Genomic DNA, 27,045 nt, shown 5'->3' on the forward strand with positions numbered 1-27,045 from the left:
ATGTGGATTGTGATCTGGCAAGTTCATTTTCTTCTTACTGTTTTCCCATTGGCCACATAATTTGCTTCTGGCATATTTAAATATAGCCTGGCTTGTGGGATTCCTGAAATTAATAGCAAATGTCTTGCCATATAAATATTTTGTTGGAAAAGTTAGCAGTCTGTGATCTTTAATGTCTCAAAATAAGAATAAGAACAAAAATAGTTAAGGTAACACCTTTTCTGAGTAAATTTAGCTGTTCAGAGAAATTAAATATCATTATGCTTAATAATCATCCCATTTAATGTATGTAATGGGACGTATATTTAATGCAGTGCTAGCAGTATCTTTGAATTTGTTGCTCAATTTCTGGCACATTATAGGTAATTAATAAGTGTTTGTTGAAAAAGTAAAGACTTTGTAGTATCCTAACACATTTGGATTGTTTATACCTTCAGCTTTGATAGCTTTGCTTAAACAAGTCCTCAAAATATTAAGGTGGAAATTTAATTCAGATAGGATTGATCTCATCTCTTCATCTCCACTGAACTTTTGAGGACAGTCAGGAAGCTTTTATCTAGGTGAACTCCTTTCTTCAGCCTCCTTCCTGCACTTGGGAGATCTTTCTTTGATTGTGACAACGTTGGTTTCTTTAAGCATTGCTATAGAAATGTGAGACTGGTGGACAGGTGTGAGTCCAGCAGCATGTGTGTCTTCAGAAATTCTGAAAATGCATTTCCTTTTTAGATTTTGAACAATTTAGGTCAGCGATACACGGTCGTAAGAGAATTGAGCAACAGAAAGGCATATAGAGTAACAAAGCAGCAGTTCTGTTTCATGTCCTCAATCCTGCTTTACTTGAGGGTGTGTTACACATTTGGTGTGTGCCTCTTTACTCATTTTCAATTTATTTGCACCTACACATAAAGTGTTTTTGGAAATTCTCATTTGAGGCTGTTCAGTCCTCTCATCTATGAAGACTAGATTCTCCTCAGCTGCCTTGGCCAGTATGCAGTCCAGGTGAGAGGTACATCATGGAGTCCCAAGTTGAAATGAACCACAGTCTAGAGTTTGACATTCGGGTACACCAGAGAGATGTTCATGCTTTTGGAATTGCATGCATACCAGGCACGTATCCTTCTGGTGGGCCTGATTCTGCCCTAAGACTTTTTAAATGTGCACTCTTCCTAGGAGTTTTGAAGGTGCTTGAGAAACCTGGCTTGGGGCTGGTTTGGGAAGCATGCCCTGGGATGATGGCTCTCTACTTCTTCTGGGGCCTGCTTGTCTCTCCTGATATGAACACGTCTTGACCTGGACGTGTGGTGACCCTGACTCTCGTTATCTGGGCCAAGCAAGATGGGGTGAAGCACATAAATGTGCTGGCATTCCTGTGGTTGACCTCCCAGCTTGAATCAATGGATGCTCTCCGCCCTGATGTTGGGGGTTCATCTTGTGAGTACGGGTCCTTCCCATCGCCCCAGGTCTGCTTTCCCATGAAATCTCCCCAACTCACCCCCTCCCTAACAGATTCTCATGCTCTTTGTTGATTTTTCTCCCTCTTGGGAATGTTGGGAGGAGGAGATGGACAGATCACATAAAGGGCTTGAAACAATGCCTGGTACATTATAGGAGCTGGACACATGTTATGTGAACTATTATGGGTCATAGTAACAGCATTAGCAGCAGCAGCATAATAAGGCCGCAATAAATGTTTAGCTGCTGTTATTTTTATTATTACATATTTGTCCTTTTAAATTTCAAGCTTCTGTAAACAGCAAGTCTTTTGCACCATTGCGTGCCCAGTAGCACTTGGGATACCCTCAGGCGCACAGGAGTCACTCTCTTCAGTTCTCTTTGCCTTGTTAGGAAAATTGGACTCTTTGGACATGATCTCGTGTCTCGGATCTTCTTCATTTGGAACAGGAGGGAGACATGAGCCCACATACCCCACGATGGAAAATATCTCTCGTGGGAATCTCTTTCATTTGTAAATGACACAGGCCATTATGCTCTTCCTGTGTAATTTTATGACTTAGCATAATGACTCAAATAACCTTAACAACAGAGGAATTACAGCATCATTTTACATGACAGATTATTTCAATGGTTAACATGTTTTTCGTTTCAATTAACATTCATTATTTTGTCTCTGGTTCAAAATAGCCACTCTGTTAACTATCTGCTTTAGAAGCAATTAGTTTTGATTTGGCAAACAAATTCAATATTATTTCTGAATAGGCAATTTGATAGTAACATGAAAGTAAAATGCATGTAATCCTTCTGTGCCAGGAAACACTCTTATTATTGGAGAGGGATCGTTCTCTGGTGGGTTCTTCATCCCTTTGAGCTGATAGGGCTCTGTCTTAGAGATGTGATAAGAGAACAAAGACAGGACAGAAAAGAAGGTCCAGTTACTAGGACTGGTTATGTAAGCCTCATTTTTTCCCATCTGTAAAATGGGGTTATTAATAGCATTTACCTTCAGAGTAGCTGCTATGCGTGAGGAATCAGGGAGATGCATTCAGAGCAATTAGGCCGGCATGTAGTAGCCACATGAAACAAGTGGAGTGCTGCTGCTGGTCCTCAGTATCTGGAATTGCTTTACTCCTTCAGCAGCTGTTCATATGCAGAGCAAAAACAGTTTTATCTAAAGTTATACAAACATGGTAGATGGCAGAGTGTACTGAGTAAAATGAATGGCCCTCCTTCAGTGACTGAAAGAAAAAGTCAGCAATTCTCATGTTTTTAGCAGCTACTTTCCCCATTATTAAAATATTTTTGACACAGATTGTTGAATTTCATTCAGCAGGATTATGTCAGGAAATTTACACCTGTACATGTATTTATTGCCAAAAAAAATTACTCTGTCTTGCCACCTGCTTGCTGTGGGGCCTGGCTGTGGTCCCATTATGCCATGGTCAAGTGAAAGGCTGGGTCACATTGATGTCATCAAGGACTCCCTTGGTGTCACCTGTGGGGGAGGTAGCAGGTTGTGGGTTGGTGAGGGTGGGGACATCTTTGTGGGGTCCAGTCTAAAGCAAGAGTGGGAAACACTGAGGTATGGAGTTGAAGGTTAAGGTTGATATTCCCAGGAACCAGGACAGGAGCACCTTGAAGAGAGGGTTTATGACATGGGCAGTCCGTCTTGCTTGTAGCTGTTGCCATCTTAAAAGAGAGTGCTTATAGTCCTGTCAGCCACTCATGGAGAGTTGTTCTTATAAATAAGATGAATGTGAATAGATTTGTTTCAATAGTGTATTTTATAAAAATCCTCTGAGTGGGGTTCCAAAGAATTGTTTCATAGCAAAGTAAGTCTTCAATTTGACAATATCAATATGTGATTCTGGGCAGTACTGTTAACTTGTTAGAGGATCCAAATGTTATGTTAATTGAGTACTACCCAATAATGCTGGATAACAGTTTCCAGTGTTTGAATTTTTGCTCTAGGCTGCATGTCTTTATAAATACTACTGAACTTAGTATTTCTTGCTTGTATAAAAAAAACACATAAAATATTGTGAGAAATATAGAAAAACGTGATTTCAGCATTCTGATTTATCATTCCTGAATCCTGAAGATTAATATCTGCTGACAATTTGGAACCACATCATCAGAGGCCCTCACGCAGCTTTGAAAACTGTCTGACTTCTAGACAGAAGAGTGTGGGAATCCTTAGTCCGCTGGTGCACAGGGGAGCTCCCTCCACCCATTTCTCAGTTGTTTCTAGAGTTTTGTGGGTTTTTTTGCTGAATGTTTTTTTTTTTTTTTTTTTTTTGGTTTTTTTGTCGGAATTTTTTTTTTTTTTTTTTTTTTCATAGTCTGAATTAGGATTTCTGGAAACAAGAGCCTGTTGAATTCTTGTTGCTTAAAATAACACACCATTTTTGTCTTTGCCATAGTGCTAACATTTTCCAGAAATAAAAGGAGAACGTTCTAAAGGTCCAAAACAATATGTTCACTTATTGACTGAGTAGGATCATGTGCCAAGTGTTGCCCATATTTCTAAGTACCAGAAGCACCAACATGATTAAGGCCCAGTCACCTCCCTTAAGGAGTACATAGTATATTGAGGAAGAAAGACACAAAAAAACCTTTCACATTGTAGTGAATGCCACAGTTGGGACTGAACAGGTTGGAAAAACAATGTCATGGTTAACTACTTGGGATGAAGTTTACAGGGTCAGCAAGACTTCACAGAAAGCAATGGATTTGAAGCTTGAACAAGGAATAGACATTGTTATGCAGATGAAAAATAATTGTCCAGTCGTATAGACTTGAATTTGTGTGACACATAGAAGAGACACTTAAGTGTTAGATATGGCTGGCTGGAGATAGAACTTAATAGGACTGCATGGTAGGGAAAACTGGTGTGAGCAGGAAGAGGGAGGTATCCAGCATGGGCTTCCCAGGCTTTTAGCCTGGGTGTGCCCCATGTCCTGCTGGAATAATAATAAACTGTTAACCTTTTGTCAAGTTAAATCAAGGTGCTTGCTTGGAAATTAAAGAGCCCAATCAGAAGTGGTCACAAGGCTTTGATGGAGTGGGAGTGCAGCCTACCTGCCTATGGAGGGGCCTAGGAGGCTTCCTGGGGAACTGATATTTTAGGCAAGCTGCGGAGAAAGGTGGATGAGGGGAGAAATGTGGGTCAAGGAAAACCCACATTATGGCACATGGGAAAGAACTGGCTCTGGGAAACAGCTGAGCGTGGCTGGAGCAAAAATTGGTGTTGGTCGTGGTCAGTGTGCATGTGTGTGTTGGGGAGGGGAGCAGGCAGACAGGGAGCCTGTGAAGGTGGGCTGGGACAGTTTAATTCTCAAGCTTGGAGTGTAGACTATGCCCTAGGAGGTAAGGAGAAGATAGAGACTTTTTTTTCTTTTTTCTTTTTTTTTTTTGAGACAGAGTTTCATTCTTGTTGCCCAGGCTGAAGTGCAGTGGTATGATCTTGGCTCACTGCAACCTCTGCCTGCTGGGTTCAAGTGATTCTCCTGTCTCAGCCTCCCAAGTAGCTGGGATTACAGGCGCCCACCACCACACCCGGCTAATTTTTTGTATTTTTAGTAGAGACAGGGTTTCACTGTGTTGGCCAAGCTGGTCTCGAACTCCTGACCTCAGGCGATCCACCCGCCTCAGCCTCCCAAAGTGCTAGGATTTTAGGCATGAGCCACTGTACCCGGCTGAAGATGGCGGTTTTAAGCATGAGAATCACATGATCAGATTTGTACCTAAGAATCATTCCTCTACTTCACAAACATAATGCTGGGAATTTGAGTATACTTTTAAAAAAAGATGGAGAATACACAGTTGGACAAAAAGGAATGAGAAATGCCAGTGATCTATTGATTATCTGTCTTCTTGCCATCGTGGAGGGCTTGAGGGTTGGAATTTTGTGTGTGGTGCCATCAGCCTGCAGGAGATGTGGCTGCCCCTTGGTACCAGCTGGGCTGGGGTAGATTTAGGGTTCACTGGCCAATGAGAAGGCTGACAGAACCTGCTGCTCAGACTAAATTGTTGTGTCACCCCAACTGACAAATAACTGTGACATTGGGCATAGCAATCTCATCAAGATACCTTCATTGGATTTCACTCTTCATTGACTCAAGAATGGAAATATCTCGAGTTGAAAATCTTAGTCCCTTGCCTTGACTGGGTTAGTTATTTTTTATGATTTGCACTGAATTGTGGGGATTAAAATACACAATAGCCAGGGAAGTTCTACTTCCTTGGGCTCACATATACTTGTACATAACTTTACATACTTGGCCTCTGGAAAGAGACTTCAGAATCATGTGCCATCTCCACTAGAGTCCTACCTTGTGGAGGTAAACAACAGTTGAATTTGCCCCCATCTAACAGGTATTCTTGTTTCATTAGAATTGAGAGCATTCAGAATGGCTTGGCCTTTGTGCCCAGAGCCCCCAAGGTGTCCTAGGAGAAGTCAAAGATGGTTTTACCTGGGCATAATTCATAACCACGTGATATCAAGTACGTCCAGCTTGCTCCTCTGCAGGTATAGAGCCAGGAACAATGTTTCAAAGGAGTATTACTTATAAAACTGAAGCATGGGTAATGAAAGAACAGATGCCAAAACAGGGGATGAAGATAGTCCCAGATTGATGCAGGTTTCCTGAACAACTTCCATTCAACAAATATAGATGATGTAACTTCGCCCTATTTCTCGGTGACACTGGGAAAGCCACTTCCTCTCCTGTCTCTGGTTCCTCACCTAGAAAATAAGGTTGTTGAAGTAGAGCAGTTTTAAGGTGTTTTCTGGTTCTGACATTCTGTGATTTTGCAATTAACTGTTGAGATACCACTGCAGTAGTCAGCACATAGGGACCCCCTCCCCACCACCCCACAGGGATAGCATTCGGGATGCACCAGGCCCTCTGATAGGCACCAATCAGCCTTACCTCCTTGCCTCCCCTTAATGAATTTACTTTAATGGTGAAGTTCAGGTCCAGTGATAAAGATGATTTGTCATTAACTGGTGATTAATAGCTGGTTCCATCTTTTCTTCAAAGCCATTGGTTTAGTGTTTACGTCTTCCTCCTCTGACTTTGACTAAGCTCCCTCAGGGTTTTTTTCCTCTAGGGCATCATTGTACATGGTTATGTCTGCTGCAGCAAAGCTGCCCACTCTTTGGACTTTATAGCCCTTTTCTGGGAACTCATAACAAGAATTGCTTCAGCTGTAGACATGCACACTGGGGACTGACCCAGGGGCAGGGCTGCCAGATGCCAGAACTTATTCCTGCATTTGCTGATTCATTATCAGTGTCAGACAATCTGCTGTGTGAATGATGATAAATGTCTCGTGTTCTACTGAAGGAATCATATACCCTAAGATTAATCCCATGCTGACAGCCCACTCATTCACCACAAGGAGTCCCACCCACCATCCCTTTACCAGTAGCCTAGAACAAATCCTGAAAGAGTAATGTGTGTTTGATGAAGGATAATAGGAAACCTCATGTCCATGTAATTTATAAATGGAAATAATAGACTTTAAAAAATCCCAGAGGGCAAAGCCAAGGTGAGCAGCAGCTGTGAAAACAGTGAGGTGTTGGAGAGAAGACCCCAAATGACACACATATGGGTGCCCTCAAAGAATTTTCAAGCTGGTAATCTAGGTTGGGCTGAGATGCGCTAAAAAAGAGAGACACATCCCTGGACACTCTACAGCTGCGTGGATGCCATCCCAAGTCTAGCTACTGATCAGCTCCGTGACTTCAGGCAAGACTCTGGCTCTCATTGAGTTTCCGTTTCCCCCACTAGTAAGACAAGCAAGTAAAACAAGCAAGGTGATTTCAAGGGACACTCATAAGACTTTCTCCTCTGGTTCTGTAGTTAGACAGGCTCAGCCCTGTGGCCTGCCCAGCCTAGGATCTCTGGGGGCCCCACGTGCTGTGCTGTGGGTACCTATTGATCCTCTCTGATATCACCTTCAAAGGTTGTTCCCCAGACAGACCTTTTTCCTCCTCCTGCCTCCCCCAAATTGCTAGAGTACATTTGAATTAGAGTAAGAACCAAATTAGCAGTGCTCTTGGCTTTATGCATCTTTCTTGCTTACTTTCCTTCATTTGGAAGAGGGTAGGATACCCTAGATACCATACATGAATTCCCGAGGACTGGAGATTCATTCCACACCTGGTAGAAAATATTTCCTTCTTCCCCTTCCATGAATTTTTTTTTGAAAATAAAATGCTATTTCAAGCCTGGGGACTGAGGATTAATCACATTTCTATGGTTTGGTAATTTCATCTTCCATACCCCTACCTGTGGGGGCAAGTAATAATGGTAGTAATGGCTACCGTTTTGACTGCTTCCTATTTTGCAGGCACTCTGCTGAGTACTTCAGGTACATCAGCTCATTTAATCTTCATAACATCCACTTGAAGTCAATTCTATTTTCCTTCATTTTACTAATGAGGAAACTGAGATTTGTACCATTAAATACCTTGCCAAGGTTGCACTGTGAGTGAATGACAGAGCTGAGATTTGAACTTGTACTTTCTGACTCCAGAGCCCAAGCACTAACCATCATGTAGGAAGGCCGGTGCCAAACATTTCAAAGGCACAGTAATTGCCTGATTGATGGGCCATCCAGAGACTGGTATCCTTCAACCAAAACTCGGCCCCAGGCCCTGGGAGTCGCTCCAAGTGGTTTGCTGGGAGAATAACTTTGGCTAAGAGAGGCAGGGTGGCAGTAACTGCAGGCCTTTATTTCAGTGGTTTATGATATAGTGATGGGGTTCCTTCCGTGGACATAAGCCATCCTAATAGCATCATTTATCATTATGACAAAGGTTAGAATGGGGGGAAACTTGAGCTGGAATGAAAGAGTAGAATTCTGATTATTTTAACAGTTGAAAGTGACATCACCTCAGAGCCTCTATCAAATGGCAAATTGGAAGCTGGACTGAAATTACTTTAAAATATATCCAGAGATAGTTTTCTACAGCTGTGATAAAGTCTTTCAGTTGTGTTTGGAGGTGTGCTTTTGTCTAAAGCACTCATTGAGATGCCTGTGCGTCATCTACACCAAAGGCTGCCTGTGAGCCCCAGGAGAGTCTCAGACTTTGGGGTGCTGTTCTCTGGGCATCTGTGATATGCAACATATGGTATTGGGGCTGATTAAGCCATATTCCCTCACTGTTGTTTTTTCTGTGTGTTGTAAAAATCTTCCCATGTCAGTAGTCATGTTTTCAATGGCTCCATTGTTTTCCTCAGTCCATCTGGTTTGTTGAATCTGTGCTTCTGGGACAAAATCCTCTGCTTCCTATCAATGAGTTGGAGCAAATGGAAGTGCTGGCTAAGGCCCTCAGGATCCCTTGGCTTGGTTGGGTAGTCCTTTTATTCTGGGAACCTAGAGGAAAGACCCATAGCGTCTGGAACTTCAACTAATTTATCCCCCTTTTTTCCTCATCTTTAGGCAAAAGAAGGGGAACGTGGCCCACAAACACTGGGTTGGACCTTCGAATTTGGTCAAGTGCAAGCCCTGTCCCGTGGCACAGTCAGCCATGGTCTGCGGCTCGGATGGCCACTCCTACACATCCAAGGTTGGCTTTCTTGTCTTTTTTTGTCATCAAAAATACTTCATGTCAGCTTGTTCTAACATGTCTCTGTGCCAAAACTGGGGCTTGGGAAGTGTGGTGGGCTCCGGGCCTTGCCCTTCAGAAACTGCTGCATGAACAGACTCAGAGATGTTCTCTGGCCGTGGAGACAAGCAAAATAAAAATATTCTATCCTGTGTAACTGGGCTGGTTGAAGGGTAAGAAGAAAGGATGGTTCTGAGAGTGGCATGTGATCCTGAAGTTAATCTAGGCAAGCTTCCTGGAGAAGGTGGGATAGCCAGCTGTTCAAAAGAGGCAAGTCACATAGCTCGGCCGATGGGGAGTCAACAGGTAAGGGAGGCTCAGGATGCTGCATTGTGCCGGTGCAGCGGAAGGAAGGGGTGTGATGCCAGTGTACACCTAATCCACACTGACTGCACATCTTGAATGCATCTGCCCTGCACAGGCCCCAAATAAGGCACTGTTCTTTTCTAAGGGGGTGCCTCAGGAATTCACAGACTAATGGGGGTAGGGACAAGTGTGTGACAGGTCATTTTAACTCAAACCAACCAAAAGAAAATGATTTCATAGAAAAAGGGGCTGGGATCAAATATGTCTATTTATATTTATTGGAGGGATGAGGAAAGGCTTTGTTTCTATTGGAAGGATGAGGACAAGCCTCTTCTAGAGGGACATTTCACCTAAGCTCTAATAATAGGATTTACAGGCAGGGAGGCAGGGGTTATGGAAGTAGAGAAAGGAGGATAATTTGTTCTTGGAACTCTCTTTGGGTGAAGTATGGCCATTTGTGTTTGAGAATGGGTACTGTTTTACCAGGATAATGAACTAAAGGGAAACCGTAGAATTGGTGGGACTTTGTTTCTTCATTTTCATATCCTACAACCACCCTCTGAGGGTCTCAACACTGTGGTAGGCACAAAGGAGCCAGCATATGGGTGCATGTGTCAGGGTTTTCTGTAAGACATGGTGGGTAGAAGTAGAGCTCTTGCCCTTCCCATCTCCTCCAGCCAGAGCTACACCATTTTCATATGTCTTCCTGTTTTTCTGTGTAAGGTTTAACTTGCAGAGTAGAGTCCGTTACTAAAGAGAGTTGCTGTAGGGGACATCGTGGTGATGGTTCTTGGGCCTTTCTGCTGGGACCTCCTCGTCGCCATGCTCCCACTGCATAGACAGTTGGCAACTTCTATTCCCTGTGATCCCCTCACCCCCTTGACCCTCACACCGTGGAGATGTTACAGGCCCACAATGATCCTCACTGTTTGCTGTCCTCAGAGACTTATCAGGGTTATTTAGAGGCTGTGACCACTTTTCCCTACTGATTTTGTGATGCATGGGTCATATATCCTTAGGATTTTGTCCACTAATAGTTGAGTTTTATCCTCCCAGGTGTTCACATTGTTCTAACAAAGGAGAAGAAAATTGTGTTTCCTACAAACAGGAAAGTGGAAAAGTACATATGTCTGGCTTGTACTCAGACCCATGGAATCTGCTTTAGGATTCAATAGCGTATTCATTGTTTGATTGGTTCCTTGGTTCATTCAACAGACATTTGAGCCATTTCTAGTGCCAGGCACTGTACTAGGTGCTGGGGAAATTTATAATACAGTGGGAATAAAAGAGTTGGCTCTTCTTCATGGCCAGACTCAGGAATCCTTAACTCTCTAACTCCAGACCTGTGCTGTGAGTTAGAAATTCTTTGTCTAAGATTATAGCCTTTCTCAATAGCCATAGCCCATCTCAGCTCAATTAAACCTACACTTCCCTATCCCCTTACTATTTTTAGCTGCTAATAGATTCAACATTTTTGATAGTTTGTAGTAATAGGACTTGCTTTTGACACTCCAGCCATGTCTGGAATGGTGAATTTAAAGGGGACACTGATAAGTCATTTCTACCCCCCATTGCCAAAGGCAGATCAGGCCATCACTGCCTTTCCCTCAGGGTGCAGATGCTAGGTGTGTAAACAGTCATCTGGAGATGCTGTTAAAATGCAGCTTCTGAGATGACGGAGTCTGACATCTGCACTTCTAGCAGTTTCCCAGGTGATGGCCAAGCTGCTGGTCCACAGACCACACTTTTAGTAGCGAAGATGTCAGTGTTTATAGGACCCTTCTAATAGGTCTCCCTGCCTCCAGTCTGCCCTGCTACCCCAAAGTCCATTTCCACATATCCGAAGAGGGGGACTTTTTGTAATAAAAGTCTATGTGTCTCCTGTGCTAAAAATGCTTGGCGAGCTCTCCCTTGCTACTAGAACTGAGCTCAGGCTCTATTGTTACTAACAGGGCCCTCCAGAGCCTGCCCCCTTTTGCTCCCGGTCACTCATCACAGAAAGAATCTTTCATTGATTCGTTCAGCAGCTCTTATTGAATACTTGCAGTTGTTGTACACACTGTGCAAAATATGGGGTAGGGGCAGTAAGGGACTAAGACAGGCACCATTCCTGCTCACTTGGAGATTATCATCTGGTAGGGGACACAGAAATAGGTAACCAAGCAAACAAATATGTAATTTCAAATTTTAGTAAGTGCTACAAAGCACAGTTCTGAGACAGAGGTTGGAGAGACTTGCTTTATAGGGGATGGTGATCCGGGAAGCTGTCTCTGAGGGGGTGTCCTTTAAACTGAGAGTGGAGGAGTAGAATGTTCCAGATAGAGAAAATAGCACGGGCCAGTGCAGTAAGGCAGTGTGAGGTGTTTGAAGAACCATGAGGATGCCCCTGTGGAGAGACACGAGATGAGGAAGAGAGGGAGGATATCGAAGCCGTCTAAGCAGGGACACTTAGCCAGCCTGGAGGGTGAGAAGATGATCTGGCAATTCCAGGCCTGAGGGATGCTTGGTATTGTAATTGCCTTAAGAATGTGAGATCCCAGTGGCAGAGACCATTTGTAGTGGCTGCTCAGGCATGGGGTACGGTACTTAGTGGCTGCTCAGAAAACATCATTACCAAGAGAGGAGCCAAAAAAGAGTCTAGCTGAGAAGGAATGGGGAGATTCCAGTACACATAACTCAACTTGGATTTGAGTCAATGGGGTGGAGAGGGCTTTGCAATAGAAAAAAACAAGCCATCCCTATCCTGGGCCAAACTGCTTAACTGAAAACCCAACCTGGGGCTCTGGCAGAGACTTAGCAGCTCCTTGCAATATTTCTCTCTTTGTGAAGATCCTGTTTGTGGTGTTCAAATTATTCCTTCCAGCTTTGGAGCAAACTGATCCTCAGCCTGAGACTGGAGATGAGCCATGAGATGTCTGAGTGCTCAGGATTGTTTGGGCAAGTGGCGTGTTGTACATCAAACCCTGGTACAAGAGGCTCACTGACCTCTGTCTCTCATTCACAGAAGGAGCTTAAAATGCCAGCTCCCTGTGAACCTTGAGCTGCAAAGAGCAGTGGTAACCTGTCAGACATGGCTGAAATGCTGTCAGTTGCCCAGAGAATAGCTCTGGAAATGTTCGCTGGTCAAAGCCTCCTGGTAGTTTGGGCAGGAAAGTTGACTTTTTGGATATGGGAAGGTTGCCTGCTTACAGGTACTTAATAACTTGCTTGAGAGTCAGGATTAGGATTGAGGAGACCCCTTTACAATGACTCCTTATTCTTCATCAGAGGAGTGGCATGTACATACTGCTGGGCCTGGCCCTCAGAACTTCCCAAACAGCATCCTGATGTTCCTTTGGTGTCTTTAAATTCCTGAACCAGCCTGACCAACTTCTCAGTTTCCCAGACCCGCTGAACCCTTTTTCTGGGGTGGAAGAAGATGTCTAGAGCCCTTTTACCAAAAGTTGTAGTATTCTTCTCCTATATTCCATATAGGGTATACCGAAGCCCCAAAAGACAAGGATAGTGGGAGTTTCACATCCATGGTCTCCTGCCTGGGTATCTGTGATCTATTCACTTCTATTGGATGTTAAAGGGAAAAGAGTGGTGGGAGGGGCACTGCAGCAGTGGGAAATGGCATGGGTGTTGGTTCTTGGCATTAGTGTGCTAGTCTTCTGTCTTATGTGAACATCTAGAAGTTTGTGTTTTCTCTTTCTTAACATAGTGGGGCAAATATTACTGAATCCGAAGCTGTGCGTTGATTACTGAAGACTTCTGAAGCAGAGGACAATTCTAGACCCCTGTCTATGAGGCTTCCTTCCAAGAGGGCTATTTCAGTCTGGTTGGATTTACTACTGGAGTGTTTTAGACATTGCTTCTAAATACATGGAGGTTATTTAGAAAGGTTCTTATTTACGGAGGTTCAAAAAGATGATTTAGTCTCCCAGACAAAGCTGTTGGAGACCACCAGTAGATGCAGATGCTCAATTAATAAGAGTGAATTAGGTAACTGTAAAGGAGCAAATGACTTCCCATCTCATGGAGTTAGAACCTTTTTTGGATCATTGGTGTCAGGAAACAAAGGACAGATGAAACCATGATGCATGTGTAGCTGGAGGTGATTCAATGTCATTCAGTCAAAACTCATAAAAATTAGTTTTGGCAAAACTATATTACTGCCCCTGTCCCATCATCACCAGGGAAACCCACGCTCCGTAATACATAATCACGCTTCTCCAGGTGAATTGTTTACTCCTTCAGGATGGGTTCCACAGCTGTGGGAGCATCCCCGGCGCAGCTGGAAGAAGAAACCTGAGAATCTTCCTATCCTTGATGCTAGTATCTGTCCTTGCGTTTTATCAAACGACCTTTCCTTCTGCTTCTGGGCCCCCAGTAGTCAGAGGTTCCTAGAAGTGGGGGATGCATTCAGGAGTCTTTGTCTGCAGCAGGCCTCTTCTGTTGCCCTGATACCAGGGACACCACTCAGAGCTGTGTGACTCCCCTAGGATCAAAGATAAAGTACACAGGAAGGCACAGAGTCTTGAGATGAAGGGATATGAGATGTTACATGGCAATAAATGTTTATTCAGACGCTATAAAGCATAATCCATAAAAGATAAGGTACAGAAGGGCACTACAGGGAACTGACAAATGGAAGGCCAACAGTGCAGCTGGTTTGAGGGTGTGATATAGACTCTGGCCCTCGCTTGGCTTCCAGGATCACCCTAGTCATTTCTTAACTACTCTTGATACTACATTTTTATGGCAAGGAAGACTGAAGTAAATTTCTGAATGTTTTGAATTCAGAAATTCAATAAATATGTATTGAGTTCTTTTCTCCTCTGTACCATACACTGTGTTAAATACTAGGGATATGGCAAAAGACAAAATAGACAAAGCCCCAGTTTTCACAGAACTTACAAGGAAGATAGACAAATTGAAAAGCAGTCTCCTTTCATTAGAATAGGTGTTTAGATAAGGGACAGTTGGAAAGCTGCAGGAACACAGAGCAAGGCCACCTCAACCAGTTTGGAGGTAGAAGGAGTCTTCTTTGGGGAAGCGATAGTTCAGGTGAGATCTTAAGACTGGAAAGAGTCAACTAGAGTAAGAGCTGGGGGCACAGGAGCTCATTCAGTCAGGGAGGAGGGGGTCGAAGAGGTGAGAGAAAGCATGGCACCTTGAAGGAGCTGGTGACTGTCAGTGTGGCCAGGTCACATGTGAGGTAGGGAAAGGGGTTCACTAGCTGTAGAAATGAGGCTAGAAAAGTCACCAAGGGCCACATTTTGCAGGGGCCACATGAAGGGGTTTGGACTTTACCTGAGGAGTATTGGGGAACCTACCAAAAGCTTATATTTTTGAGTATGCTTACAGTGGCTGCAGGGTGGGCATGGTTGGGGCAGGATTGGAGGCAGGGTGACTATGAGAAGCATCCTGGAATCATCTAGGCCTGGTGTGAGGGAGGCCTGGATTTGCAGAGAAGGTACAGGGATGGATAGAAAACCATCTAAAAAGGTATTTAGGAAGCTATAGCTGCTCTTAGCAACTATTTGAATTTCAGATATAGAGTCATTACAGCTCTGAGCCCAGGAGGACTTTACCATCTTCATCTTAGCAGGACTTGCAAGTCCTCTTGCCTGCAGCTTTGTGGTTTTGTCCTGGACCATCTGGGAACCCAGCACTTCTGGAATCCTTTTCTTTCTTTTCTGTTATCAGCATAGAAAGAGTAAAGCTTGCTGGGGGACTGATTGCCAGCTTTTAATTCTGTCTGCTGGAAGAGAAGCACTGATGCTGCTGACTGGACCCTGGGTAGCCCAGGCTTCGCCCAGGTGGACAGTCTCAGGCTTTCTCTCTCTGGAGGAAAGAGCTGCTTTAGAAAATGGGAGGAGATCTGGTGAGGAACTGGGCTCCTGGGAGCTCAGAAAGGAGCAGAGGAGGAGGTTGCTACTGCTCCAGGTCCTGGCAGTGGTTGGGGTGGGGAGGGGTTCTGATGGTCAGGCCTCCTTTGATAGGACTGTATGGACTTCTCTCATCTGGGCCCACCTGACTGAAGCTCAGATGTTAGGGCTGACTGCTCACTTCCCAGCGCTGGGCCTTGTCTTTGTGGAGAGGGCTCACCATGCACCACCACTGTGAATCTTGAGAGCCAGCACCGTTCTCTGGCATCAGCTTGGCTGTTGGTAACTGGCGACCAAGCAGCCAAACACCCGTCTGCTGTCACTCCCCTCTCCCTGACATTCTCTTCCTTAATTGCTGTTAAACAATTAGCAAATGGCTCATTTATGTCTCGACACAGAAGAGAGATGTAGAGTTAAGAACTGCTGTGGAGGAAAATGTTTCTCTTCCCTTCTGCCTGCGCACGTGAGGGAGTGGAGAGAGCACTTCTTTACAGGGTTGGCATTTCTTTCAGTCTATTGTCGCTGCAGATTATATTATTTTTTTCAGAGGCATCTTAATAGTTTTCAACAATTGCTACCTCGTAAAGGTCATGTTTGAAGTTCTTGGCAAGTGGAGTCTCTATTGGCCCACATTTCCTAACAACAGGCTATTCTCAGGGTTGGAGCAAATCAGGGGTATGGATGTGTAAGACTTCTCAAGATGGCTTTAAGCTCAGCATGACTTCTTTGTTTCCCACAGGCTTTTATGACCTTGTGACCATGTCAGGCATAGGAGGTTTTTATGTGTGGCTACTTTTCTTTTAAGCAGAGTTGAGACTGTTGGTGTTTTCAGGAGTGTTTTTTTCTGCCCCCACCAGACCTGTGGGTTGACAATTGGCTTTACTTGCAAATGGCTTGTTGGTGATGGCCTTGCTTCTGAATAAGCAGAAAATAAAATTATTGGAAACTGAAGGCAAAAGATTGCACTTGCACATGTTGTGCATCGACAGGCTGGAACACAATGGCAATAGCAATGGCATTAAGGATGAGAGAAGCAGCAGCTGCAATTAGGCAAGTCACTGGGTGTTCCCATCTGTGCAGCACTGAAGGGAGATGAGAAGTTAAAATTCTGATTTCATTTATGTCTACTCTTGGGTGGGTGGTAGTCGGGAAAAGAGACTTGTGCAGATAGACCACAGTGGACGCCAACAGTCCAATAAGGCAGTGGTCCCCAACCTTTTTGGCACATGGACCAGTTTCATAGAAGACTTTTTTTTTTCCCCTGGGCCATGGCAGGGGATAGTTTGGGCATGATTCAAACACATTACATTTATTGTGTACTTTATTTCTATTATTATTGCATTGTAATACACAATGTTTGTATAATTATTTTTTTGTAATGAAATTAATTATACAACTCACCATAATGTAACATCAGCAGAAGCCCTGAACTTGTTTACCTGCAACTAGATGGTCCCATCTAGGGGTGATGGTAGATAGTGACAGATCACCAGGCATTAGATTTTTATAAAGAGCGTGCAACCTAGTCCCTTGCATGTGCAGTTCACAGTAGGGTTCTCACTCCTATGAGAATCTAATGCTGCCGCTGATGTGACAGGAGGCGGAGCTCAGGCAGTAATGCTCGCTTGCCCACTGCTTATTTCCTGCTGTGGGCCGGTTCCTAGCAGACCACAGACCAGTCGCAGTCCATGGCCTTGGGGATAGGGACCCTGCAATAAGGCATTTGGGTGGTAGATTTTATTATTTGATTTTGTTTGTATTAGTCCATTATCTCACTGCTATAAAGAAATACCTGAGACTGGGTAATTTATTTTTAAAAAAGAGGTTTAATTGACTTATGGTTCTGTAGGCTATACAGGCTTCTGCTTCTGGGGAGGCCTCAGGAAATTTATAATCACGGTGGAAGGTGAAGTGGAAGCAGGCCCATCTTCATGGCAGGAGCAGGAAGAAGAGAGAGAGAGATGAGGAAGATGCCACACACTTTTGAACAACCAGATCTCCTGAGAACTCTTATCATAAAAACAGCACCAAAGTAGGGATCAACCCCCATGGTCCAATCACCTCCCACCAGCCCCACCTCCAACACTGGGGATTACAATTCAACATGAGATTTGGGTGGGGACACAGATCCAAACCATATCACTGTTGCTTAGAAAAAGCCAACAAATGGGGCCGGGCGCGGTGGCTCAAGCCTGTAATCCTAGCACTTTGGGAGCCCGAGACGGGCGGATCACGAGGTCACAAGATCAAGACCATCCTGGCTAACACGGTGAAACCCCATCTCTACTAAAAATTACAAAAAAACTAGCCAGGAGAGGTGGCGGGCGCCTGTAGTCCCAGCTATTCGGGAGCCTGAGGCAGGAGAATGGCGTGAACCCGGGAGGCGGAGCTTGCAGTGAGCTGAGATCCGGCCACTGCACTCCAGCCCGGGCAACAGAGCGAGACTCCATCTCAAAAAAAAAAAAAAAAAAAAAAAAAAAAAGAAAAGAAAAGAAAAGAAAAAGCCAACAAATGAAGTGGTATGTGTTTGGAGAAGTACTCAGTGGCGTCTAACCAACTCCATGTGATTTTGCTTTATACATTCAACAATTTGAGGGTTGGGGACAAACACTCAGTGTCAGATGCCTCAATTTTGCCTTTTCCACTCAGTCCTTGCTCATTTTCAACCTTTTTTCCTTAGCCAAATGTCATTTAATAAAAAGCTAGTTTACATGATGTGAAAATCCTCAACTATTAGTTTAAATAGAGTTCATGCCCTAGTTTTGTTAGAATCATCCTCTTTGCTGATTCTCAGGGCTTTTGGAAGGAGCACGTTGGAAAAATATTTAAAATATTAATGGTGCATTAGGACATAGGTTGTAGCTGCCATAACAAAAACCCAAATGAAACAGAGGCTTATAATTGAATTACATTTTAGCTCTTGCTCCTGTAAACATTTACCAAGGTAAGCAGCCCAAGGCTGATGTGCAGCGTCCAGACTGGTGACGACCAGGATCCTTTTAGCCTGCTGTCATTCTCAGTAATTGGAGTTGTTGAGCTTCTGTCTCTAGGTCCAGGATGCCTGCTACATCCAGCCAGTAGGATGGAGGAAAAGAAAGGGGGCACAATTGCAAAGCCACCAGTGTTACTTCTGTTTACATCCCACTTGCTAGAATTTAATCATAAGTCCACTGCAAGCTTCAAGGGAGGCTGGGGAATGTCATTTTTATTATAGGCAACAATGTATCCAGCCAAAATAGGAAAGTTACATTTTTAAAAGAAAGACAAAGCTGAGCATGGTGGCTCATACTTGTAAACCCAGCACTTTGGGAGGCCAAGGTGGGTGGATAACCTGAGGTGAGGAATTTGAGTCTACTCAACATGGTGCAACTCTGTCTCTACTAAAAATACAAAAGATAAGTCAGGTGTGGTAGTGGATGCCTGTAATCTCAGCTACTCGGGAGGCTGAGGCAGGAGAATCTCTTGAACCCGGGAGGCAGAGGTTGCAGTGAGCAGAGATCACGCTATTGCACTATAGCCTGGGCAACAGAGCAAGATTCTGTCAAAAAAAAAAAAAAAAAAAAAAAAAACCGTAGATATCCAGCAGTCTCTACCACAGTGATATTTAAATAATAATAACAATAACAACAGAAAAACAGTAATTATTGAGCATATTAAGTACTATCACATTGTGCTAAGTGCTGCAGTATTCTTTATTTTATTTTCTGTATTGTTTCATCTAGCTCTCACAGTAAACCTATAAGGTAGGTACTATTGTCAGTCCTAAATTGAAAATGAGAAAACTGAAGCTATACAACTTTTTTTGAGGTCAATATGGCTAGTAAGTAGCAGAATAGATATTTGAACCCTGGTCTGTCTGACTCAAGAGCCACCATTTTTACTTCCACGAGTGAAAAACCATCTGAAAAGTAATGTAAAATACTAGTTGTAATGTCAGAATGCTTTTGATTTTAATGACAGAAACATGACTCAATCCAAAAAAGGACACTTACTGGCATAAAAGACTAGAAAGCATATTGGGGTAGCGAGGCCTTAGAGAAAGAAGGAAACCTTCAGTGTTGCCACCACTCTGTTTCTTTTCCTCTCTCATCTTTGTTTGCTTCTACTTGTATTTATTCTGCAAAGAGGCTTTCTTCTCTCAGCAGAGAACAGGGATTTTCATAGCCCCAGATTCACTTGCTCCCAGCCTAGAAACACCAAAGAAATTTACTTATGTTTTAACACTGGCAAAATATTCCAACTAGCTCATTTTGAGTCATGTGTCCTTCCCTTAATTAAATATTATATCCAGGCTGATATGGCCCTGTAGTTGGCCTACTGTGGTCACATGAACCTCTTCATCCCAACATTCGCTGTGAATAAGAGTTAAGATTTTTTCAGCAGAAGTGGGAGGAAAAGAGTTTATATTGCATGAATAAAATTTAATAAGTAGTGTACTACCCAATCACCTTTTTAAATATTAACTATGTTAGCCTCATTAAATGCCCGGGCTGGATGACCTTGGTTTGAGCTGGTAAGAATGTATTAAGGCATATTGTGTTTCTAGGAATGACAGGCATAGAGGGACATGCAAGGCAAGTTTTTATCCCAGACATGATTTTTAGTTGAAGAAGAAGTTCGTCTGTGGGAACGTGATTTAGTGTCATTTTAATTCAGGATGCTTTTAAACCATTTGGCCTAATGCTTTAATACTTTCTTCTGATCATGAGAAACATCTGTCCTCAGTTCTCCCAGCATTTATTTCTTCCTAGAACATGCCAAGATAACAGTCGTTTTGGCTCCTGAAGATAAACTTTCAGGCGAAATGGTTATCGTGACATTTTCAGAACGCACAGATGTTCAGACATCGTCCATTGTGAAAATACATCCACGGAATTTACACAGACTACTTAAGCATGCAGATTAGTCATGAAGTTAGAGCAGAAGGAAGCAATTCAACTAATTATCGTACCACTTATTTCCATGTTCTATATGCAAACATGCATTTAACCAAGATTTGAAGAATAGGTTTTCGTTTCTTCTTCTCAAATGCCCTGAGTAGAATGCCATGTAATGCATTCTACTCATTAGTTAGTGCTTTTGTTAAAAACACATTAGGAAGAATACCTTGTTGTCAGTTCTGTTGAATGCACAATTAAGCCATTTGATAAAGCAATTACCTGAACACAAAGATGCTTGGCCTCACTTCATCAGGAGATGAAATTAAGGATTAGGTAAAATTGCACAGCACACGATATCTCTGCCTACCAATCCTTTAAAAGACAGAAAGGTCCCTGGCCAGAATGAATAGACACAGTGCTATAAGCCTAATTAAATCATTGCAAACAACTTTAATTAAGTTCATGATCATGTCGCTTTTGTTTTTCTTTAAAAGAGACAAACAAAATATTCCCTTGCTGACATTCTGCTCAAATGAGTATGGTTACACTTCTTCACATTTTCCAAGAGAACATTTCAGCGCCAGGATACAGGTCGTGCTCAGAGAAGCTGATCTTACTTTGTAAGCCCTAGGCTGGGGCCTGTGTGTTATATGAGGGAATTAAGGACTATTAACTGGGTTGAAACTTACCATGAGTTGTTGCCATAATTACATATTGAAGGAAATGTCTTTAACGATGCTCTTATTTTTACCAAAGCAATATTTTTTGTTTCCCTTTTGGAAACAAATGAAACATTTGGGAATCTTTGTATACCATGAACAGAGCAGAAATGCTTCTTCCTCTGGACAATGGTGTCCTTCTTGAGCTGCTAGGCTCTGTCCAGGAAGGTGAGCAGAACAGCAAACCTCCAGTAGCAGGAAAGGCCCTGTGTACAAAAGAGCGAGTTTTCCCCAGTTCTCATTCAAAGGCAGTAAGGACAGCTTTTGAATCCAAAGCGCCCCAAAGTCAGGCTGTACAATGGCAGGCAGGCAAGAAACTTGGGTGCTATAGGAACCTGGTGACCCCAAACAGTTTGGTCAGATTGAGCTCATTAGAAGTATTTCTTTGCAGGCCGGGTGCGGTGGCTCAAGCCTGTAATCCCAGCACTTTGGGAGGCCGAGACGGGCGGATCACGAGGTCAGGAGATCGAGACCATCCTGGCTAACACTGTGAAACCCCGTCTCTACTAAAAAAATACAAAAAACTAGCCGGGCAAGGTGGCGGGCACCTGTAGTCCCAGCTACTCGGGAGGCTGAGGCAGGAGAATGGCGTGAACCCGGGAGGCGGAGCTTGCAGTGAGCTGAGATCCGGCTACTGCACTCCAGCCTGGGCGACAGAGCGAGACTCTGTCTCAAAAAAAAAAAAACAAGTATTTTTTTGCTTTCTCTTCTCCAGTAGAGAGACCAAAAGATGATATGTATCAGTGAGGGTGGGATGCCCCAAAGGTGGCTCTGATCAAGATTCGCTACATCACACATGTTGTCTTCTACCATTTTCTGCTGGAAGCTGTCTAGACCAGCCACCTGGCTTCCCTTTATAGCAAACCAATGCACAACCCAACTCCCAGGTACCAAACGAGGGACGAGGAGAGGTGGGATAGAGAGAATGCATCAATTGTTTTTGGCAATTTGGCAATAATGCACTATGATGATCCCTCACCCACATCTAGCCCTACAAAAAGGGAGGAACCATTTTCCTGGGATTTTAACTGTAAGGCTGAGCCTAAGCACCATCTCCTCAGTGAACCCTCCTGAGCCCTTCATGCCAAATTAGACCATTTCTTTCGTGTAAACTTTAACAACACCCATATATACTTCTGTTGGAACACTGATTCCATCACATTGGAAATGTTGTTGTACACGTGGGGAAATCCAGCTGTATGATAGACTAGAGACCCTGAAAACTCTCTGATACTGAACTCCTAGTTATAATGCAGACATTATTTTAATAATTGAGCTTGCAAGGTGTAAGGGAAATCCCTGGTTGTAGGGAGACAGGAGCACTGAAACCCAGACAGAATCCTGACCACGACTCTGGTGGGTGGGGAGGTAGGGAAGCTACCTCAAGAGGTTTTGAGGTAGCAGCTGCATGCTCCAGTGCAACAGTATGCAGCTGTTGCCCGATTAGCTCGACTGGCTCCTTTCCATTGACTGGAGAGCATGACTTAAGTCCTACAAACATAGTGAGAAGTTGGAGCTGAAACCACAAACATAAATCCTTATACATAAGACCTTCAGTGGGTTCACCCTGAGTTAAAGGGTGGGAGATTTCATATATATTTTATATATAATATAAATTTTATATGTTGTATATAATATATTTATTATAATAATTATATATATTTTATTATAATATATATAATATTATATATACTATATCATATAGTATATATATATATTATAATATAATATATAATATATATTTTATATATTATATGTAATTTGTATTGGTATATTATATCAATGTATATATTTATATACCATTATATATATACTGTATATACAATGGTGTATATATGATATATAGTATAACATTTGGTATACTATATATATTATATATGCACACATATACACATATACACATACATACACACACATACATATATATACATATGTGTGTGTATATTTATATACACACACACCTATTTTTAAAAAATCGGCCTGTTAGTAAAACAGGACAAAAGAACACTTGCCATTTTCAGCTTGGACTCTGGTTAAGAGAGAAAAGATCCCTGGTGAAACTTTTGTAACAGAGAACTTGCATTCACTCAGGGCAAAGGTGTTACACAAAACATTTAAAGACACGTATCGGACCCAGACATAAACCAATCAGAAAAATTAGTGACAAAAACTGCAATTACTTTTGCCCCAACCTCATACATCCATTATACATCAGTAGAGCTGTTTAAAGAGTATATATATTAAAACTGAAGCCTGTGGAGTGTGCCCAGAGATCAGCACATTCTTCCAGTCACCCACGTTTGTTTCTGTGTTTCTCGTTTCTGATGCTGGCGTCCTCCATCGTTTAGAAAGATCCTGCTTTGTTCTCTCATCTAGGCTGAGGAATGTCAGCAAACGGAGGTGACACTTTTCAGATGTTTTCCAGTGAAAATTGAAAGATAAAAAGGTGTGGGCACCCCGAACACTCAATCACTCTGGACTCTCCTTTCCTGAAGAAAGTCTGTACCTGAAGCATGTCCTGGATTTCACCATCCCTTTGGGAACAAAGCCTGGCTCTCATTTATTGGTGTTGCCCTTCTTCTCCGGCTTTGAGAAGAGGTCTTGGGGGCTGAGCAGCAGCTGGAGGAGCCAACCAGGTTGCAGAGTAGGTCTCCTGAGGTGGCCCGTGGAGCCTGTGGACCCAGTGGCATTTCAGAGAAAGTCTACTTTGATGGGAGGAACAGTTCAGGCTCATGGTATAGCAAGAATAAACTATGCAAAGTCTCTAAGGATCTGGGAGACAAGAATTGATGGTCAGTGCAGGTGAGGGAGGAGCAATGTGTTTGACATGGCCTCTGAGACTGACGTGACAAAGCTTTCAGCCATGTAGGTGATGGGAACAAGGGAGTTGTACCTGTGAAGGTTATGGGTTGGGAGAGGCCACTTTGTCTTCTGACTGCAGGTGTTCAGGCTCCATCCACCGATTCCATGCTCAGACTTTTAGTCCACAGAGTTGGATGAGGCCGCAGACTTTTCTGGCACCTGCTTTGGGATCCTCTTCCAGGGTGGTCCCTTTAAAGTCATCTAACACACCCACCCTTTGCCAGGCCCCTGCTGGGCGACTGGTCCTGTGCCCAGGTTGCTGCCTGGTTCTGAGGAAGACACATATGTAAATGTAGATGGTTTCACGGGTCAGCCAGGTGAGGGGAGTGCTGGAAGTAGAGCGAGGGTGAGGTACTGTGGGGGGGAAGAGGAGGGCTGGGTGTAGCAGTGTCAGGGTTCAGAGCTTGTCCTTGGCTTGTTAGATATGTGATCTTGAGCAAATTACCTAATCTTCCTATGGTCCAGTTTCCTTGTCCATGAAATGGACATCATAACAATTGTCTGGAAGGTTTTTGTGAGAATTGAGTTATTACATATTAAATTCATCGAACAGTATCTGTCATTGATAAGCCATTTATCAGTACTCATGTATTATTAAATACCCCCTCCCCAAGGAAGTCTGAAGGATCTTTTGTAGCACACCAGTCCTCCCCCAGCTCTATTGACCCAGCTTTTACATTCACCTTCCATTTGGTTCAGAAAGCCTTCTCTGCCTTCTGCTCTCGGGTAGGTGGGATTGCACCATGTTCTGCCCGATGGTGGTGGTAATGGCAGCAGGCACCTCTGGTTGAGGGCAGATTCTTTAGCAGGCACAGGCTGGGGCCAGGCTTTTCTTACTCATTATTGATCCTGTGGCAGCACCCAACGTGGCAGATGCAGTGGTAGTCAGGTCCGTTTTTGTACATTTTGCCAACATGTATTGAGCATTACGCCACAGCGGGTTCGGGTTAGTTTTTGTTAGTGAAATTGGAAGAATCTTACATAGACTGTGAGGCTCCAATAGGAAGTGAATAAAAGCCTGTGCAGCATTGCAAGGGGGAATGTTTTTGCACACTCAATTGTTCTCCTGGCTCTCTATGACATCCCCTTATTCCCATTCCACCATATATCCATTTGTCCAATGCTTGCTCAGCTCCTCTGACATGCTCAGTCTGTGTACAGGATGCTGAGGCAGGTGAATTGAGCTGGTTGCATTTGCTAGGGTTTGGGAATAGTTATTTGGGCTTTGCTGTAATTTCTAAGCCGCGACTCCCATCTCTCTCAGACAGGGTTGTGTTGGAAGACTAAGTGACCAATAACTTTGGTTGCTGGGATGACCATTCCTGTACTGGAACCTTCTCAGGTCTGCCAAATGTGCAAGGGAGTCAGAAAACTGGGCTTAAAACTGCGTCTGCTGGGCAAAGCTCCCTCCCTAATAAATTAAGCAAAAGCAGCTCCTCTATTCACAAGGCCAGAGAGCAGGGTCTTCTCCTCAGTGGCCAGCTTCACCTCCCTTGACCTGGGCATCATACTCCAGCTCCTCCATGTGTGTAACTAGGTGTGATTTGCATGAACACTAGTACTGATACTGCACTACTGTCTGCTGTGTGCCACCTGCCATACTGTGCACATAACATGACATTACATGCCAGTATCGAAAGATGGGTGCTACTGCAAAACCTCTTCTTCAGATAACGCAGAGAGGGAGACTCAGTTATTAATGCTTCTGTGCTCCCTTGGCCCGTAGGTGGAGGAGCCAGGCTTCAACACATCACCCTGACTCGTAGAGTCCAGACAGCCAAGCATCCTCCACACTGCAAAAGCCACTATGGCAGAACGACACCAATTCACACTAACCTGGGAGGGGTTGGATTCAGTTAACAATGGCAAGAAAACTGGATTCTAAGTACATTTACATAATTTTTTAAACATTTAAAAAAAAATACTGTGACTACAGACTTTGGGTCTGTTAATACTGCCTTGGCAAATGAGCACAAACGATGGCTTGGGTTGGCTCATCGATTTCTTGGATACAACTCTGTGCTATGATGATTTATTTTCAAGTATGACAAGCAGCCTCTTTTCCTGAGTAGTTGAGATGTTCCTATTGCAGTTGTGCCTGCGTTAATTTATCCCTTTGAGTGGACCCTTTCTTTCCTAAACTCCTGATTTTGTGATCCCAAGCCTAGCCCAGGATGGCATTTCACTGAGCAGAGGGGTCTGAGTGTTGGTGGGATGAGGTGGAGGGCTTGGCTCCATAGATCATAACTGACCCCATTGGTGCTGCCTCTCTGCATGGTACCATCTTCCAAGTACCTCACTCAGAAGTGGTTGTCATGGAAACCCATTTTTTTTTTCTTTTTTGTCTTGGGGAGGGTCACTGTTTTATTACAGCTACCTGGAAAGAGTGGAGTGCCCAGCTATGGCAGATGAGTATAGCACACTGCTGAGCAATTTCAGGGACGGCTGCAGCAGTATGCTATTCTTGGGGGACTGAGGCTGGGGTGGACCACATGGTACCTCTCAGGGAAGCCACTGTGTATACCACCCCATTATCGTATCCTACAAACAAAGCGCTTCTGTCACTCACCTTTGGTGCTGTCAATCTCCCGAAATCTATTCTCCTTGATGATCCCGCCCCATCAATGAGGGAGGCTCCCTCCTTCCCCCTGCACACCCACCCATCTACCCAGATTCTTCTGTGCTATTAGAAGCTGGTGCTGTGGGGAGGGAATGAGGGTTCCTGAGGTTACTTGGTTTTCACAGCTCACAGGTTTTCTTGATTGCATGTTTTGTAGATCCACATTTTTATCCCTGTAGCTGTCAATTTTTTGACCTGCTATTTCAGTCACTCAAAACAGTATTACTTTATTGCTTTGGAATTTCTAGGACTTTTTTCCTTCCTAAGGTTTCCATTAACCTAGGGATAATACTGGCTAATGATAAGAATGGAGAACCACAGCTGGCTTTACTGAGCTGCTTGCCAGCCTGGCTGTCATAGGAGTAGTGCTGGTGGGCCCATGTGCAGTGTGTACTCTGTGCCAGGTGCTACTCTGGGAGTTTGCGGGTCACCATTATATCTGGTCCTTACAGCCACCTGGGGATGCACAATTCTGTTTTCATTTTTACAGAAGAGGTAACCAATACTCACAAAAAGGTTGTTCCTTGCCTAAGATAACACAGCCATAAATGACAGAAGTGGAATCTGAACCTAGACTTAGCTGAACCCAAAGAGTTTTGGTCTTTGGTTAATACAGGCATACATCATTTTATTGCACATTCTTTTATTGTGCTTTGCAGATACTGGGTTTTTTTTTTTTTTTTTTTTTTTTTTTTTTTTTTTTTTTTTT

General features: G+C 43.5%; 1 protein-coding gene across 2 annotated transcripts in view; it reads left to right on the forward strand.

The window, feature by feature from the left end:
- SPOCK1 (SPARC (osteonectin), cwcv and kazal like domains proteoglycan 1) overlaps positions 1 to 27,045 on the forward strand; it is a 537,859-nt gene that overhangs the window by 381,616 nt on the left and 129,198 nt on the right. For both annotated transcript variants that reach the window (XM_017867845.1, XM_017867846.1), the window contains one exon: positions 8,911 to 9,037. In XM_017867845.1, coding sequence (XP_017723334.1) covers positions 8,911 to 9,037 — 127 coding nt within the window. The remainder of the gene's footprint in view (positions 1 to 8,910; positions 9,038 to 27,045) is intronic.

The sequence above is a fragment of the Rhinopithecus bieti genome, unplaced genomic scaffold (genome assembly GCF_001698545.2).
Source record: "Rhinopithecus bieti isolate Rb0 unplaced genomic scaffold, ASM169854v2 scaffold_4475, whole genome shotgun sequence".
In the NCBI taxonomy this organism is placed as follows: domain Eukaryota; kingdom Metazoa; phylum Chordata; class Mammalia; order Primates; family Cercopithecidae; genus Rhinopithecus; species Rhinopithecus bieti.